The 19,847-nt window shown below is 35.1% G+C and overlaps 1 protein-coding gene across 5 annotated transcripts in view; it reads right to left on the reverse strand.

Annotated features, from left to right (window-relative positions):
• Positions 1–19,847, reverse strand: part of ANKRD12 (ankyrin repeat domain 12) — an 82,321-nt gene that overhangs the window by 46,263 nt on the left and 16,211 nt on the right. For 3 of the 5 annotated variants that reach the window (XM_045574717.1, XM_036418590.2, XM_036418588.2), the window contains exons 2-4: positions 18,444–18,581; positions 8,492–8,639; positions 1,457–1,525 (exon numbers count right to left, since the gene is read on the reverse strand). In XM_045574717.1, coding sequence (XP_045430673.1) covers positions 1,457–1,525; positions 8,492–8,639; positions 18,444–18,530 — 304 coding nt within the window. In that variant the 5' untranslated portion in view covers positions 18,531–18,581. The remainder of the gene's footprint in view (positions 1–1,456; positions 1,526–8,491; positions 8,640–18,443; positions 18,582–19,847) is intronic. The other 2 variants (XM_036418592.2, XM_036418589.2) reach the window with 1 other exon arrangement.

Here is a 19,847-nt window from a genome sequence, read left to right on the forward strand (position 1 = left end):
CATCAAAAAGGTTGCATGTTTGATTCTTGGTGGGAGTACGTACAGGAGGCAACTAATTGATGTTTCTCTTTTACATCAATGTTTCTCTCTTTCTCCTCCTTCCTCTTTCTCTTAACACATATCCTATGGTGAGGGTTTTTTTTAAAAAGTGTTTTTCTTTGAAAATTGTTGATACAATTTACCAGCATCTCCAAAACTAGAGAATATGGCATTTTTCCACTAAGCAGCCACTGTGTAAGGCAACAATTCAAATACAGATGAACATAAGTACATGAGTCATGTCTGGAATGTGTATATTTAAAGGCTGAGGAAAAAAATGTTGCCATTACTCTTTGGTTCTAACCTATCTATACAAATCTCTAACAGCTGGGTGCCTATATACTAGTATTTGGATTTCCATCAAAGGTACTCAGATCATGAATGGCTTCATCCCATACAGCTCTTTCAGATGCACCTGGCACTTAGGAATCTCATTTTAGAAAAGTACACCTAATTCCACAGTAAGTGAAGGTCTTTTAAATGTAATGCTGATTATAAACATGACCTCACCCCCAAATTTGGATAATCAAATAAAACTGACTTATCAGCTCAATTAACAGTTTTCAGTATAATTTTAAAAATAATTAGTTGGTTCTATACCACCCCTATAAATTTATTAAATAAAGTATGTCAAAAGCAGAAGGTTTATTTCATATTTTATAGCTAAATGTCAAATGCTGAAAAGCAGACACTTAAAGACCTAAAGACTAAGTAACATTTTATATTAAAGAACATTCAAATATTAGAATGTGAGTCCATTAAAAAGAGACAACACAGTTAACTAAGTGTGTTGTATATATTCTCTTGTATTCTTCTATCTGGAGCAATTATGAAGCATAATACCAGGTGCCATAACTGAATAGAGAGGTTCAACACAGCTAATAGTAATGACATTTTCCCAAGAAATCTGGTGTTTTAACCCATTTTTTAATTTCAACATAGGCAGCAAAGTCTATAGATTCAAGAGTTCAACTTGAAAATTTTCTAAAACATGTTTTTAAAAAAATACTGCTTAACTGAAGGGTCACATGACACTGTCTATAAAAAAATACTTGGTATACTTTATGAAGGGTATATAGCAAAAGAGACTAAGCATCTTGGTTATCTTCCCATAGGGGGGCTGTTACAAGAGGTTGCCTTTCACATTATTTTCTACGTGAATGGTGCCCCATGCTGTACTGCACAACACCTAAGTGGCAGTTAAACAGTAATCCTACTCATAATGTTCATACATAGCATGAGTTGGATGTGATGTACTGATATCTCAAACAAAAGGTGGGAAATCTGGTGTCATGATGTAGTTCACTTATTCAAAGATATTTATATAGTGGTTTGAAAATAAGTTATAGTACAATAATTAATTTTAAATGTGATAGAAACCACTGGCTAAACAGGAGCCCCTAAATAATCTAATTACCTGAGTATGTCCTGTAAGAAGATATAAGTCTCTCCCCCCAATTTTCACTTGTATGTCCTGGATCTGAATCTACAGAATGAGAAGAGACAGGAGAAAAGAAAAAAAGCACACGAAGGGAAATGCAGAATTCAACAAGCCAACATTTGTCAAAAGACCACTAGTTAGTCAATGATAATGCATTGCTTTTCCAAAAGTTCATTTTTAGGTAAAGCCAAAATTGCACGTAAGTAACACACACATTTGGCCCATACCTAAGATTTCAGTTTCTTCAATTAGAATATTAAAGTTAGGAAAATCAACCATGCAATTTTCAGTAGATATTACTGATGCTGATTATTAAAACATATCATGGCCTTTAAAGTTATATACATTTTAAAATTTGTGAATAATGATAAAAGATGCAGTATTCTATCACTGTTTTTCTGTTTATAATTTGTCTTTAGAAAGCTTGAATGGACTTTAATCAGCATTTTTGTTTTAAAAGGGCCAAACATATTCAGAAAACAATGGAATACTTTGGACTATCATATCATTCTAGACCAGAGAACTTTCTATAAATTATACACATTCCCAATGGTTTGCAATACTACACTAAACCACTACTAAAGACGTCTTAGAAAGAGTAACCTCAATCAAAGTACACTTATCAGTAAGAATATGTAATTCTGCCTAACAATTCAAGATATATACAATATGAAGAATTGACTTTTGATAATATGGCCAGAGCAGATATGCCATTTTAACTCACAATAATATTATTCTAATACTCATATTCTCAACTTATTGAGACACTTTTCTTTCCAGTATCATTATTATGGACATTATATCATTATGAGCTCAGTCAGGCATAAGAGAACAGAAGTATTTAAAAAACCATTTAGAGACCAAGCAACTCCAAAATGCAGCATTTGAAAAATTTAAAGATAAGTCTGAAAGTTTAGTAATGAGAAGGCTCACTCAACTGAAAGTGAAATCTAATAAAATAACATCTAGACAAATTCTAAAGCAAGTGGGTAAATGGACTAAATGATAAGCCTTTCAATGGACACGTATATTTTAAAACAGAACACATTAAGTTAACAACTAGAAGAATTCCATGAAGAATATTTAAAATTTCATTTAAGGACAGGAAAAATTCAAAATGGTCTCCACAGATAATATAGCAAAGAAAAAGTGACAAACAATAAGTTGTGCCAAAAATAGAATTAAAGGGATTAGTAAAAGCAGATCATATTATTGTGATAGATTCAAGCATAGTGGATAAACTGAACTTTCAATTACATTCATTAATTTAACGTAGTAGTGTAACAGTTCATCCAAATCTTCCTTTGGAAGTAATCAACACACCCGCACTCCACCCACACATCCCTTGGATTTTATTCAAAAAGAAAAAGTATGTTCATATTTGGGGTATCTCAATGTGTATTCTATGAAGATTTAATTGAGGAATGGAAAATTATAAGCTTCCATATCCTGTTCCTTCTATGATATACTGCATCTAAACGGTAATGAGACTATAGCTACCTACTGAGGTTTTGTAAAACTCTTTAAGTGTTAAACAGAGCTACTATCTCTCCCTTATATGTTATGCATAGCAAGGCAAGACAAGCAATACTTATATTTTAAAAGCAATCTTTAAAGCTAATATGCTGTTTTGGGTTGTAGGAGAATAAGAAAAAATACCAAGCATGATTTTTTGCACTGTATGTTTGAAGATTTTATAAAAAAGGGATGGGAGTAAGTCTGTAGTAAATAATCTCCATGAAAATCATCAAAAGGTGATAAGTATTGATTTTATTTGCTATTTTAACAGCAGAAAAATTGTTTTATTTTTAAAAAACATTTTTATTGTTTTTTGTTACCGTAGAGAGAAAGGGGGAAGAGGCAGAGTGGGAGGGAGAGAAACTTCAATTTGTTGTTTCACTTATTTCTGCATTCAGTGCCCTGACCAGAAATTGAACTAGCAATCTTGGTATATCAGGACAATGCTCCAACCAATTGCACTATCTGGCTAGGGCCTTGCTTGCTTTAAAAGGGCCAAACATATTTTTGTTTTAAAAGGGCCAAACATATTCAGAAAACAATGGAATACTTTGGACTATCATATCAGTCCAAAGTATTCTTTCTTTCTCTTTCTTTCTGCCCACTTCTTTTTTAAAAAAATACTCACCTGAGGATATTTTCCCATTGATTTTTAGAGAGTGAACATGAGGAAAAGAGAGAGGGAGAAACATCAGTGTGACAAACATCAAATGGCTGCCTCTCACACATGCTCAATAAGGCTTGGGATGAAACCTGCAACCCAGGAAGATGCCTGGACTGAGAATTGAATCAGTAACCCTTTGGTGCTCTAACAACTGAACAACACTGGCCAGGGCAGGCTTTGTTTTCTTATTTTAACCAGTTAACTGCCACAATATTTTGAATTTAATTTAAAAAGGTCTGATGCTTATGGTGTACAAATGGTTAAACAATTCCTCTTTCCAAATTTGCTTAAGTCATATTAAATAGAGTAAATTCTTTGATGGCATCTAACACTTAAGGAAAGTAAAACTTCTAAGGCTATCTGGCAGAGAAGATTTAGTGCAAAACACTTGAACATGCTTTACAACTGTCACCGTGGACTTAGGGAACAGATAATACTGTGCACCTTTTGGGATTTTCTCAGACCACATTATCTATATATGCCAAAAGAAAAAAAATAGTAAGCAAATAATGCCTTCTAAGATAAAACAAAAATTTAAAAGTGAAGAATAACTTTCCACTTATACAAGCATATAAAAGGATAAATTACTACTCATTTACCTCTATAGTTCAAAGATCTATTAAACCTAAAGAAAAACATGTGTCCCAATGTTATTTGGGATTAAAGAATATTCATATGCTGTTGGAGGCTTAGTAACTAAATATAGTAATTATTTTGGAGAAACATCATAGAAATGGTTAATCCTTTAAGCCTGTAATCCTTCTCCTAGGAATGAAAAGAAAGAAAATAGCCCTGGTTGGTGGCTCAATTGTTTGGAGCATCATCCATATACCAAAAAGGCTGTGGGTTTGATTCCTGTCAGGGCATATACTTAGGTTTTGGGTTCGATCCTTGGGGGGGGGGGGGGGGGGGGTAATGGGGGGGAGGTACATGTGGGAGGCAGCCTACTGATGTTTCTCTCTCTCCTTTCCTCTATCTCTAAAATAAAAAATTAAAAAACACACACATATCCTTGGGTGAGGATTTTTTTTAAAAAAAGGAAAGAATTCACAGTATAATAAAAATACAATGTGAAAAATGCTTTTTATGGCATTACTCATAATAAAATAATTGAAAGCTTAGTTTGAAGGTCAAGAAGAGATTTTCTCATGTATAGACTCAAGATAGCTGTTCAGTACTTGATGTCAAGGGATTAAGGCTTTCTCTTGGATGCCATTACACTAGGAAAAGAAAATAACTGATTTTATGACTGACTGTGTAGGAATAAAACTTGCTTAGGGAGAAACACCAGTTACTAATTACTGTGCTAAAAACTTTATACTATACAGTGGCAGTATTGTAAGGCACCTATCCAATATTCATTTTCTCCTTCTTACCAGAAATACTCCAATTCTGATTAGGGTGACAATCTGCCCAGCTAAAAATATTAGACTTTTCCAGACTCCCCAGCAACTATGGTAGCCTAACCAGTGAGATGCAGGCAGAAGTTCCTAAGAAAGTTGTTTCATTAGTAAAAAAAGCAAACTCTTACTGGTAGAAAGATACCTCTGCCCTTGGTCATTCCTCTCTATTTTCTGCCCAGGAAGAAGCAGGCAATTTTTTGTGACTATACGGCAAAATACTAAAGATAAAGCCTATGAGCTAACGGTGGCAGAACAGAAAAATAAAAAGAGCCCAGTCCCTAATGGCATTACTAAACTGCTATAGCATAGGCACAGCAGTTCATACTAGGGTATCTCCAAATGAAAACTGAGAACGACTCATTCTGCTGATGGCATTGTTGCTGATTTTGGGACCACTGAGTCTTCCTTGGACAATATGAATATCTGTTTAAAAAACAATAATGACTGTGTTTCATTCAAATATGTTCATTATTTTAAAAATTCAAGCCATAAAAATTATACAAAGAAAGTAACAGAACACCCAAAATCCTGGATATAAAGGAGACAGAGAGAGAGAGAAATTTATATAAGATTTAGAAAATATCATCTACATGTACTATTTAAAATAAAAAGATGTAAGATTAATTTATTTTAATCCAATATAAAAAGAAAAAAACTAAAGAAATTACTTCTCTATATCATATACTAAATATAAACACACTCATAAAAATTTCTAAATATGGAAAAATTTAAAATTTTAAGCAATCATTTAAAAAATATATATATTTCAGTTTTAGACAGTATTAGTGAATCTTCTTTCCATATGTATGTTAATATCTGTCCTGTACGCACATATAAATACACAGAATGTGAACTTTAATGTAACCAAACAGTACATATTATTTCATAACTTATTTTTAAGTTTACATACTATGAACATCTTTGCACACTGCACATTCTTCTGCAATATTGTTTTTAAGGATAAAATAATATTTCTTTTTTGGATTTACTGTAATTTAACAAATCCTGTATTACTTAACAGTATTTTCCTGATTTTTGTTTTTGCTATTATAACAATGCTGAGATAAACATAAAGACAATTTTTTCTCTCATAATTATTTATAGACTAATTGCCAAAGAATAAGTCAAGTATTAAAACATTTTTAGTTTTTTATATATGCTGTCATATATATCTCCAACAATGTACTACTGTAATTTAAACCTATTAAATAAAGCAAGTTCCTATTTCCATCCAGGGACCACTTCATATGATTTAGGCCAACATATCGATCATTATACATTTTTTTCATATATTTATTTGCCAATTGTAATTTTGTTGTTCTAAACTACTTCCTTGTCCATTTTTCCATTTTTGTGTTTTTCTTTTCACATTTAAGAGATTTTAAATATTAAATATATTAAGGGTTGTTATATATACAAAAAAAAATCTTTCCCTGGCTAGTATGGCTCAGTGGGTTGGGAATAATCTAATGCACAGAAAGGTTGCCTGTTTGATTCCAGTCAGGGCTCATGCCTAGGTTGCTGGCTCAATCCCTGGTAGAGGGTGTGCACAAGATAGCTAATTAATGTGTCTCTGTTTCCCTCTCCCTTCCTCTCTCTCTGAAAAAATTTTTTAAAAATCTTAAAATAAAAATCTTCCTTCTGTATTTCTTCCTTTACAATTTTAGCTAATTTAAAATATAGTACACTGTTTAAAAAAGATCAATATCAAATGTGAGGTTTGATGCTATAATTATTTTTTATATGAAAAGTATCACTGAATAGTACTTTACATTCTATTTTTTAAAAATATTTTTATTGATTTTTAGAGAGAGAGAGGAAGGGAGACTGAGAGAGATAAAAAAAAAAAATCATTGATGTGAAAAAACACCACCACTGATGTGAAAATGCAACATCAATTGGCTGGCTGCCTCCTGCATACCCACAACTGGGGATCGAGCAACCTGGGTATGTATCCTGACTGGGAATCAATACAGCAACCTTTTGGTGCATGGGATGACTCTCAACCAAGTGAGCCACACCAGCCAGGGCTATTTTATTTTTTTAAATAATAAAAATAAGAAAGCTGGATTGTAAAAAAGATATTTTACTTTAGTCCAGGGGAAAGGGAGTGGGGGGAGGGAGAGCTGGGGAGAGAGAAAGAGGGAGGGAGATGAGAGAAAGAGAGATAGAGATAGAGATAGAGATAGAGAGATAGAGATAGAGAGAGAGAGATAGAGAGAGAGAGAGAGAGAGTGTCTGTGTGTGGCAAAAGGACCTCTAGAGAGAAAATATAGGTAAGTTAAATCTTATTAATCTAAAAGTACATAAGCACCTTCTTCTGAGCTGAGATACTTAGTAATAGCTTGGAAACACTGCTTAAGGATTAGGAGAATCACATATCAGGAAGAAAAAAAAAGATTTAAATCTCTAGAAAAAGTCACTGTAACTTACAATGAACAAAGCACACAAGTTCTTAATTACTTCAAAAAAAGAGTAATTTTCAAGATTTAAAAATACCATGAGTGTTTAAGAACAACTTTTAGTTCAAGCTAAGAGACCTACCTACTACCTACATATTCTTAAAAGTGTATACTAAAAATTAAATGTTTTCTAACGCTGTGTTAACAAAAGACATTTCAAAAGTCTTTAGGGTATTTTCATAGATTTCAGAATTAAGATCATTTCTACATTGCAGATTAAGATGGCTCCCAAGATAGAAATAGCACATAACTTATGTACATAAACTCAGAATGGAACACTAACTTTCTGTGAGTGAAGCTAAAACAGTCTTTAAAATGGTTTATTAATATAATACTTAATGCAAGGTATAAAAGGATTATATAAATATGTAAACATCAAGTTTAAATTAGTTTCAAGAAATGGTTAGTTAGGGCTAAAACAAAGTCTAGTAATTTATCAGTGGTAAATAAGGTTCTAATCTATTATGAATAACTGAAATTGATTGATGTCAAGTATTATTTCTGATATATAAGAGTTTTCAGAAAAAAAGTACTATGAGTTAGGAAGTTAGCCTCAATAATTTTCCCTTTTTTAGTGGAGGGTGACTTATTTCTGAATCTAAAATGCCTAAAAACTTTTTTTCTTAGTGGGTTCAACAATGTCCACAAAAACTCAACTTTTTCTCATATATACCATATCCTATGCTCCCTATCATTGAGTATATTTCACTATTAAATGCTCCCCAAAAACATTAAGTCTGAAAGTGATGAGATTTGTAATAAACATTGAGAGAGTAAGGAAAAAAGATTAAAAAAAAATTTTTACTTGATTAGAAATCATGTTTGGTGAGAACTATGTGAATTTCTGCCCCAAAATGATAAAACTGAAATACAAAAATTTCTCTATTAGGGTGAAAGAAATGATATGAGCAAAACCAGAATAAAAGATAATTAACGTTTTACAGAAAACAACAAATTATTCTACCTGTGTCTGAATCTCTTTCTTCATTTCTTGATGGACTAATCGTAAAAGGAAGTTTACGTTTCATGGACGATTTCTCTTTCACCTCCTTGCCCACATCACTTCGATCAATTTTCGGAGTTCTGCTATAGGATGCAATCTTATCTTTACTCTATTAAAAATAAAATATAAATTATAACAATATTAGCTAAGCAATATAGTATTAAAAACCACTTTATGAAGGAACTTTTCAAACATACACAAAAGTACAGAGTGTATTATAAACCATCATTGTCCTCAATGCATTTAAGACTAATTTCAACAATTATAACTTTTTCTAATTTGTTTCATACTCCCATACTTTTACTTATTAATACCAACAAATATAAATTTGAAAAACTAATTCTGTATTTAATTAAACAGTGTGTTTTATTAATAACATGTGCTCAACCACTTAGGTGAAGTGTCCTACCCTCAAGGTCCACAGTTATTACCAAGATGTCTACTCTTATAAGCTAACATCCAAATTGGTGCAGCACAGCTAAACTGGGCTATGGTGATGACTCTTTTGTGAAAAATATGCTAGATACTAAAAACTAAGGGACATCACCTTAGCAGGAGAGTTTAAAAGAATAGTCTTCAAACAGGAATAAATAGACATTATAATTGTAGAGAATCTCAGAAGTAAAGTAGAAGTAGACTCAAATTGCAGAAAATACTAGCTTTCAACCCAAAACATAAAATAAACTGAAGGAAGGTCAAGGTGGGGGAAAAGGAACATAAAAATAAAAATACTAACTTTTTTAAAATATAGAATTTATCAATATCAAAAATGGTTCTAAAAAAGCAATAGAATATAACTTTGTGAGTTTAATAGTAAAAATGAGAGAGAAGAGGAAAATAAAACTTGAGAGGCCCAAATACAATTCCAGATGAGTTGTTAAAAAGATATAGAAAAATACTGTATTCATTTTTCAACAATTTAAAATTTAAGACCTGAAAAATGGATTATTTTCTAAACGTGCATTTCTAAAATTAGTTTATGAAAGAAAAATCCAAGGAACAGATATTTTCCATTTTATATAACTAATGGTATATAACATAAAAGATAAGAAGGTACCCAATTCATTTTTAAGTTTAAAATAAAACTGATACTGAAGAGTCCAAAACAGAAATTATAGACTAAATTGCTTATAAAATAAATCCAAACATAAATTATATTAAACAAATTGTGAAATAAAATTAGTATCTTAGCAAGATAATATAGTAAAACCTTGATATATTGGACTAATTTGGGAGTTGGGGTGTCTGTTAAAGCCAAAAGTCTGTTATATAATAAAGTATGTTTTCAGAACACATATGTTAAAAATTGACAAATTAGTTTACCTGTTTTTTATTTATGTAGACACACTTGTGTAATTAAAATTAAGTATGTATGAAAAGTTTAATTTCACATAGTTTTCTATATGTATTATCATAATTTTAAATTTATACTGAATAGTTCTAGTATCTGTGTACATTCACCAGTCACTGCAAGTAAAAATGCACACAGTTGGAGAATGGCTTAGTGCATGCATTAAAACTTCTGTAGAATGTCACGCCACGAGAAAACAGAACCAATTACATTGTGCACAGTGTGTTGTGATCACATGCTAATTATTCATCAACTATTGTTTAGGAGTGGTGACTTTTAGATTAAAATATGTAGACTATAGTTTTAGATATGTATATTTATTTATATAGGGGAAATTACCACAGTTTCCCCCCCCCCAACATATGGCCTATTTGCTAAAATTTGTTAAAAATAATAATGAATAACAAAAAATAATCTGTTAATTATAAGTAAATTGTGATTAAAATTATTTTAAAATTAACAGGGTGTTAGTTTTCACATATGACATATACACTGAGTATTTGGTTGGTTAAATCTGAGGTCTATAAAATTGAGGGTCACAAAATTGAAGGTTTATTGTACTAGTATATCATAGTCAAGCAGGATTCATCCAAAGAATGTAAGAATAGTTCATTATTAGAAAATCTTATAGAGATTCATTGCATCAAAATATTAAAGAAAGCCCTGGCAGGTGTGGTTCAGTTAGTTGGATGTCATCCATGTACTGAAAGGGTTTGATTCCAGGGTCAGGGCACATGCCCAGGTTGCAGTGCTCCATCTCAGGTAGAAGACAGCCTACTGATGTTTCGCTCTCCCGTCAATGTTTCTCTCCCTTGCCCCCACTTCCTCTCTCTCTAAAAATCAATAAAATAGTATTTTTAAAATATCAAAGAAAAACCAGTGACAGCTGATATCATCTGAATAGACTACATTAATTCTTAATAAATCAATTAGCAAATTAGGAAAAGAATGTAACTACCTTATATCTTAAGTGGCAAAGATTGCTTAAAAATAAAAGCCTCTTATTTATTTCCCAGTTATAAAGTAAAATCCTCTTGTTTTTTTCTTCTTTCACTTCTGCCAATGAAATGGAGCTTCACAGGCATGCATTTTGTTTATAAAGATTCTTTAAAATGTAGGTTTAATTATTATTCAGGTACAAGAGGCTCAGTGCTCAGATTCGTGCATGGAATCACCATCTCCTAATCTGGGACCCCTTGGGAAATGTTGGACTGCTGATTTCAGTCTGATCCCCACAGGCCACCCTGAGGGACCCCACCGATGGGACCCTACGGATGCGATCCCACCAATGTATGAATCCATGCACTGGGCCTCTAGTATGCATATAAGATCTTCGGTTAATCTCTTCCTGCCCTTCTCCCTCCCCCGTCCCCTCTGAGATTCATCAGTCTGTTCCATGTTTTCATGCCTGTGCGTTGAGCATCTGCCCCCCGGTGGTCATTGCACGTTATAGCTACCAGTCAAACAGTGGAACAGTTGAATGAACGGTCACTTAGGCTTTTAATAATTAATGTCTAGTAATAATTAATGTCGTTTTTAAACATTCGTTTAAAATCTTGCTTGGCGCTGACTTGTATTGACATAACCTTCAAACACGTGGTATCTACAGAACGTGTGAAGTGCAATTAACAAGTTTTGCTTGAAAAAGTTTGTGTTTGGTTTGGTTTTTGTTGCAAAACTAGGGCTAAGAAGATGGCAGATGAAGAGCATATTCGGCACTGCATGCTTTACGAGTTCCAATTAGGAAGAAAAGCAAGTGAGGCTGCAAAAAACATCTGTAGTGCTCTTGGTCAAGATGCAGTTAGTGCCAGAAAATGCCAGTGTTGGTTTGAGAAATTTCGCGAGGGAAATTTTTCGTTAGATGACAAGAGTGGTCGAGGCCATGTGTCCAATTTTGATCAAGAAGCTCTTCAAGCTCTTTTGGTGCAAAATCCTCAAATTACCCAACAAGAGCTTGTGACAACTTTAAATTGTTCACAAAAAACAATTTCCAATAATTGCGTGCACTTGGCAAAGTCCAAAAGTTTGGAAAATGGGTTCCTCATGAGTTGACCGACAACAACCGTAATCAAAGAGTCACAATTTGCAGTTCGCTCCTCTCTCGTCAAAACCGTTTGCCGTTTTTAGAGCAAATTGTTACCGGAGATGAAAAATGGGTGCTGTATGTTAATTTGAAAAGGCGGCCTCAATGGTTGGACAAAAATGAGGCTCCGCAGCCCACGCCAAAACCTGACTTGCATGCGAAAAAAGTGATGTTGTGTGTTTGGTGGAATTTTAAAGGAATTCTTCATTATGAACTTTTACCATCTAACCAAACCATTACAAGTGCAGTGTATAGTGCCCAATTGGAAAGGTTAGCCCAAGCTTTAAGAGAAAAAGAACCCGCGCTGATTAATCGGAAGGGCGTAATTCTTCACCACGATAACGCACGACCGCATACTGCAAGAATCACTGCTGAAAAACTGCGCCAGTTGGAATGGGAAGTTCTCCCTCAACCTGCATATTTTCCTGATATTGCCCCTTCCGATTACCATTTGTTTCATTCTTTGCAAAACTTTCTTCTTGGAAAAAAATTTAATAATGAAGAATGCCTCAAAAATGCATTGACCGAATTTTTTGCAACAAAATCACAAGAATTTTACAACAGAGGGATTAAAATGCTTCCTGAGCGTTGGGCACAAGTAGTAGAAAACAATGGCAACTATATTGTTGATTAAATTTTGTTGTATTATTTAAATAAATTCGATTTTAAAAAAAGTATTAGAAAACGACATTAATTATTACTAGACCTATATAGAGTATATACCAGATGCTCAGTGCATAAAATTCACGCACAAGTTGGGGGGGGGGGGTCCCCTCAGTCCGACCTGTGCCCTCTCACAATCCGGGACCCCTTGGGGGATGTCTAACTGCCAGATCGGGCCTAAACTGTCAGTCAGACATCCTTCTCACAATCCAGGACCATTTGCCCCTATCCATTTGCCTTCCTGACAGCTCACCCCTAACCGCTCGCCTGGCTCAAAAGGTACTAGGGACATAGAGGGAGAAACTGAATTGTCCAGCATTAGGGTGAGAACTGGAGGGGCAGTTTTCTAACAGACAGAAGTGCTGGCAGAGGTCATTGCTCCTTTTCTGAAACTCCCTCTACAGAGCCAGTAAGCACTCACCATATCTATCTCCATCATGATGGCTAACAATGTTTGCCTAGACCTGATGATTATCTGAGAGCCCACCCCACCCAACTTGAGAGCCCACTCAAATTGTTTCCAGAGGCTTTTTCATACAAATAGTCATGGTTCATGCTTTAAGCCTTCCTAAAATCTCTCAAGTAGAATCAAACAAGTTCCATCTGGCCTCCATGTACCCCATACCTCTTGCTAAGTGGCCCAAGGCCTGGCACTAGCAGCAGCTGGAGTTGGTTTGTAGCTTTGCCTTGCCTTGCACCTCCAACCCCAGTACAAGTAGCAGTCTTCTGCAAATCATTTTGTAGTTCATACTGGGTAGCAAAACACAGATGGCAGCTGACCTTGACCTGCACCTCTGGGGAGATCCGAGCCAGTGCACCTGGTGGACAGCTTCAGAGCACACTGATGCACCACCCAACCACCTCCACAAGAGACACACTCAAGGAGGCACCAGAGCCCTGCTGAAGTAAATCCTGCTCTATAGTGTGTTCTCTTGCACAGCTTGTCCTTCTTGGTGGGCCCAGCCAGTCTTTACTGCTTATAGGTGTGGAGATAAATCCCTTCCATTGACATGCCAACAGCAATCAAGGTTCAACTACAACAGGAAAGTGTATATAGTGGGGAATACCTGAAAAGCTCAGTTCAGGAGTGGGAATGCTGTGCCACTATACCCTCTAGGACAGCTACTACATTAGGCCACTCTACCAAGCATGGGAGATGTAGCAGCTCTACCCAATACATAAAAACAAACACAGGAAGGCTGCCAAAATGAGGATATAAAAAATCATGTCCCAAATGAAAGAACTCCAGAAAAAAACCCACAAAAACTAAACACAACAAAGACAGCAATCGACTAGATGCAAAATTCAAAACACTGGTTATATGGATGCTCAATGAACTTAAGGAAAGAGTAGATGAACTTAGTTAGAACTTCAACAGCATAAAAAAGGACATGGAAACCATAAAAAAGAACCAGTTAGAAATAAAGTATATACTGACATGAAGAATAACTTACAAATAATTAACAGTTAAGTAGTTCAAATAAAGAATCAAATCAGATGTTTGGAATATAAGGAAGCAAAAAATACCCAATCAGAACAGCAAAAATAAAAAAGAATTTTTAAAAAATGAGAATGTTGTAAGGAGCCTCCTGGGACGACTTCAAGTATACCAACATTCATACCATCAGTGTACCAGAAGGGGAAGAGAGAGAGAGCAAAAATTGGAAATCCTATTTGAAAAAATAATGAGGGAAAACTTCCCTGACCTGAGAGAAATAAACATTCAAGTCTAGGAAGTGCAAACAGTTCCAAACAAAATGAACCCAAAGAGATCCACAATTAAGATACATCATAATTAAAATGCCAAAGGTTAAAGACAAAGTAGAAAGAGAAAAGCAGTTAGTTACCTACAAGAGAGCTCCCATAAGACTGTAAGCTGACTTCTCAACAGAAACTTTGCAGGCCAGAGGGACTGGTAAGAAATACTCAAAGTGATGCAAAGCAAGGAAGAACAACCAAGATAACTCTACCTAGCAAAGCTATCATTTAGAATTAAAAAACAGATAAAGAGCTTCCCAGATAAGAAAAAGCTAAAGTAGTTCATTGCCACCAAACCATGACGTGAAATATTAAAGGGTCTTCTTTAAGAAGATAAAATATATGAACAGTAAAATGGCAATAAATACATATCTATCAACTACTGAATCTATAATACAAAATAAACAAACAAGCAGAGAAGAAACAAGTGGGGTGGGCTCTCAGATAATCATCAGGTCTAGGCAAACATTGTTAGCCATCATAGATACAAAAAGTTTTGATGGCTACCAGAGAGGAGGGAGTTTGAGGGTAAGTAAAAATAGTAAAGGGATTAAGAAGTACAAATTGGTTGTTACAATACAATCATGGGGATGTAAAGTATATAACAGGGAATATAGTAATAAAACTCTAATAACTATGGTGTCAGATGGTATGAGATTTATTGGGATGATCAATTTGCAAATTATATAATGTCTAATCACTGGAGTGTACACCTGAAACTAATATAATTTTGTATGTCAACTTTAACTTTTAAAAAATGACCTAAATTAAAAAAAAATGAAGGTAAAAGAAAGTCTTACTGGCTCATGATGTCTGAGTATAATCTTTGACCAATCAATGGCTGCTGGCTTATCTATGCAGACACAGGGGCAATCCCTAGGAAGCAAGACGAGAGGAAGCAAGACGAGAGGGAGGGAGAGAGAGAGAGAGAGAGAGAGAGAGAGAGAGAGGGAGAGGGAGAGGGGGGGGGGGAGGGGGAGGGGGAGGGGGAAAGAGGAGAGAGGAGAGAGGGAGAGTGGGAGAGAGGGAGAGAACCAGTATCATGACAAATACCACAGGTAAGCTCCTGACAGTTTACTAAAAACAAATCAAAACAATAACCTATCAACAATGACAATGTCCTTGGGAAGTAATGAGAATGAATCTAGGGCTGCTATGACCTAAATTCTTCAGTTTTTAATAAAAATTAAGATATATAAAAAGGCAAGGAATACATATTCAATAGAATCCTCTCTGAGTGAGCCCAGATATTAGATGTGGCAAGACTAGAAAGCAATACAACTCTTTTTAATGAAATAAAATATGACAACAATGACATCAAATAGAAAATATGAATTTTAAAAAGAGCCAAATGGAAATACTGGATTTTAAAATACTAATTGAAAATGTATTAGATATGTTCAACAGAAGATATGAGATAGCCAAAAAGGAAAGAAAAAGATAAATGAAACACCCCAAATTTCATGAAAAACCATTAATTTATACATCCAGGAAACCAAACAATCCCTCATAAAATAAGGGAGTGTAAACACAATACAGTTAAACTGTTTAACAGTTTTCTCATCAGAAACAGTTAAAGCAGGAAAGAAGTGGGATGACACATTTAATCTAATTAAAAAAAAAGACAACTAAAAATTCAAGTATCCAACAAAACTATCCTTCGAAAATAAAGGCAAATTATCATGAAAGACCACCTATTGCATACTTTCATTTATATTAAATATTCAGAATAAGCAAGTCTATCTATATAAAAAGTAGACTGGTGATTGCCTACGGCTATGAAAGTTGAGGCCAGAACAGTGAGGACTGCTAATGGGTGCAGGTGAAAATATTCTAAAACTGATAGTAGTGAAGATTGTGCAACTCTGTAAATACAGTAAAAATTCCTGCACTATACACTTTGAATGAGTAAATTGTATGGTATATGAATTATAGCTGAATAAAACTTTGTTTTCTTAATGGCAAAATCAAGATAGTCCTAGATCAATGAAGACAGAGAAATCACAGATGAAGATTTTACAATAAATACTAAGGAAAATTCTCAGAGAGTGAAAGGAAATGATACTGACAATAACTTTAATCCATAGAAAGAAAGAAAGAGTGCCAAAATTGGTAAGTATGTAGGTATGTAGGTAAAAACAAAAACCAGTAGAAAGTCATTTTCTTTTCTTCTCTTATTTCTTTAAAAGAGAAGATTGTATAAGATAATTATAACATTCTGTTGTCGCATTAATAAATATAGATATAATCTATATTGCAGATAACATGAAAAGTAGCAAATGAAGCCATAATGGAGCAACATTGCTATTTTTACTGGAATTAAGTCAATATTAACGTGTAGTAATGCACATTATAATCCCTAGATCAATATTTTAAAGATTATAATTCAAGAAACATTCTTCAAAAGACACAGAAATTTAAATAACACAATGAAAAATATCTTTTAAAAGGCAGCATAGATAAGAAACAAAAACATAAAATATGTAAGAGCAAAATAGCAGATAAATACCACCTTATCAACAATTACAGTAAATGTGAGATTAAACACTACAGTAAAAAAGCAGAAAGTGCCAGTGCAATCAGCAAGAAATAAAAGTATCCATATTTAATAAGGAGTAAAATTATCTTTATATGCCAATTACATCATCTCATTTGTAGAAAATCTTAAGGAATCCACAAAGTTTTAAAAACAAAAAAATGAGATCAGTAAAGTCACTGTTGATATAGGATCACTATATAAAAAACAATTACATTTCTACTAGAGGCCTGGTGCACGAAATTTGTGCACGGGGCAAGGGATGTCCCTCAGCCCAGCCTGCACCCTCTCCAATCTGGGACCCCTCAAGGAATGTCCAACTGCTGGTTTAGGACCAATCCTGGTGGAATCAGGCCTAAACGGGCAATTGGACATCCCTCTCACAATCCAGGACTGCTGGCTCCCAACTGCTCACCTGCCTACCAGCCTGATCACCCCCTAACCACTGCCCTGCCAGCCTGATTGATGCCTAACTGCTCCCTTGCCGGCCTGATTGCCCCTAACTGCATACCCCTGCAGGCCTGGTTGCCTCCAACTGCCCTCCCCTGTAGGCCTGCTCACCACTAACTGTCCTCCCCTACTGGCCCAGTCACCCCTAACTTCCCTCTCTTTCTGGCCTTGTTGTACTAACTTCCCTTCCCTGCCAGCCTGATTGCCCTTAACTGCCCTCCCCTGCAGGCCTGGTTCCTCCCCCGCAACTGCCCTCCTTACAGGCCTGGTTGCCCCCAACTGCCCGCCCCTGCAAGCCTGGGTCCCCCACAACTGTCATCTCCTGTAGGCCTGATCATCTCTAACTCCCCTCTCTTGGAGGGCTTGTCCCTACCAACTGCCTTTCCCTGATGGCCTGATGGCCTACAACCGCCCTCTCCAGCCAGCCATCTTGTAGTGGCCGTTTTGTGTCCACATGGGGGCAGTCATCTTTGACCACATGGGGGCGGTAATCTTGTGTGTTGGGAGAGATGGTCAATTTGCATATTGCTCTTTTATTAGATAGGATATCCTAGCCAAGAAAAACCCAAAATGAAATTATCTACAGTAGTGTCCAAAAGAATAAAACAGGAGTAACTGAACAACTGAAGCACATGATTTGTACACTGAAGATGACAAACCATCTCTCAGAGAAGCTAAAGATCTAAATAAATGAAGAGATATTTTATGAGGATGGATAGGAAGACATATTGTTAATATGATAATACCATTCAAGTGATCTACAGATTCAATAATATCCTTATTAAAACACCAACAGGCTTTTTTCTAAAAGGAAGTGACAAGCTAATCCTATGAAAATACAAAGGACTTTGAACGGCCAAAACAATTTTTGAAAAGAAGTTTGAAAACTTACAATTCCTGATTTTAGAAGCAGATTTAGGGTTTATCTGTGGGTTGGGATAGGAACAGACTGATTGTAAATGGATGTGAGGATCTTTTAGCAATGATGGAATGGTCTAAACTAGTTTGTGATGATGGTTGCACAACTCTTTTTCCCAGTTCCAAGAGTAAACAAATCTTTAGTATATCATACCTTTCTTCCATATGGTTTTTCTACCATATTGCTGTCACTGTCAGAATTTTCACTCTGAACTGGTTTTGTGAACCCAGATTTGGGCATTTTATAGCTCTTCAGCTAGCTTCTTCTTTTATCAGTCTTCTCATTCTGGATCTGTAAAGAATGGATATATAAGGGTTATGTATATTCCTCCGCAATAAAACCTATTTAAGGTTTATGCAGTTTATGCAATTTGGTTTTCTCTATGTCTTCATAAGATAATTTATTTCTTCAGGGAGGCTATCATAACCTAAAATAAGTTTTCATCAAATTGTGCCTCGAAAGCTTTCTTGTTCAAGTCCACTCGACTTGACACTAAAGAGGAAAAAAAGGGAACTACATTTATAATTCTTCCCACCTTCCCTAGACTAATTTTACATCTCCAGTATTCTGGGTAACAGAAGCAACTGAGTGGAAGCAGTGACAAAGGTTTTGTCATTTGAGCATGGCTCCAGAAGTAGGAACTCAGAATATATTCTATGGCAGTTCTGTTATTGGTCTGGCAGTTATTTCTGATGGTCCAACTAAGAACCTTATAGGTTTGATTGGTAATTTTACAACACTTAACTCTATTTTAAATTAAATAAAATTAATTAAGCCCTTCTTTTTAAAAATAAATGTTTTTATTGGTTTTTAGAGAGGCAGGAAGGGGGGGGAGAGAAATATCAATGTGAGAGGATACATTGATCATTGCCCGCCCCCCCCTCCCCCAACCTGCATCCTGTCATGTTCCCTGACTGGTATGACCTTTCCGTACATGGGAAAATGCCCAACCAACTGAGCAACACTGGCCAGCGCTAACCTTTCTTACTTAAAATCCTGAAGTGGTTTATTTTCCTTCACCTAACTTCCAGACATCACCAGGGCATTTAGTCACTTTATTGACCTATTCACTGATTTAATCCTTATCATACTGCACTGTAATTATCACTATATGTATCATTTCCTTTCCAATTTTTTCAGCCTTCAACTCTGCAAGCTTTAACAGGGCAAGGACCCTTTTATAAGCTTATGCTTATGTCCAAGCTTGAGAGGTTTAGAAAAGTTCCAAGGGGGAAAGCCATGAAGTTGCTGTATGACAATGGTTCTCAACCCATCTAATGCTGTGACCTTTTAATACAGTTCCTCATGTTGTGGTGACCTCCAACCATAAAATTATTCTGTTGCTACTTCATAACTGTAATTTTACTACTGTTAATGAATCGTAATGTAAATTATCTGTGTTTTCCGATGGTCTTAGGCGACCCTAGTAGCGGTTCTCAACCAGTGGGTCATGATTCACAGGTTGAGAACTGCTGCTGTAGAACCTAAGACCATCGGAAAACACAGATATTTACATTACGATTCATAACAGTATTAAAGGGACTCGGCATTAGAAGG

This window comes from Pipistrellus kuhlii, unplaced genomic scaffold (genome assembly GCF_014108245.1).
Source record: "Pipistrellus kuhlii isolate mPipKuh1 unplaced genomic scaffold, mPipKuh1.p scaffold_m20_p_6, whole genome shotgun sequence".
Lineage (NCBI taxonomy): Eukaryota > Metazoa > Chordata > Mammalia > Chiroptera > Vespertilionidae > Pipistrellus > Pipistrellus kuhlii.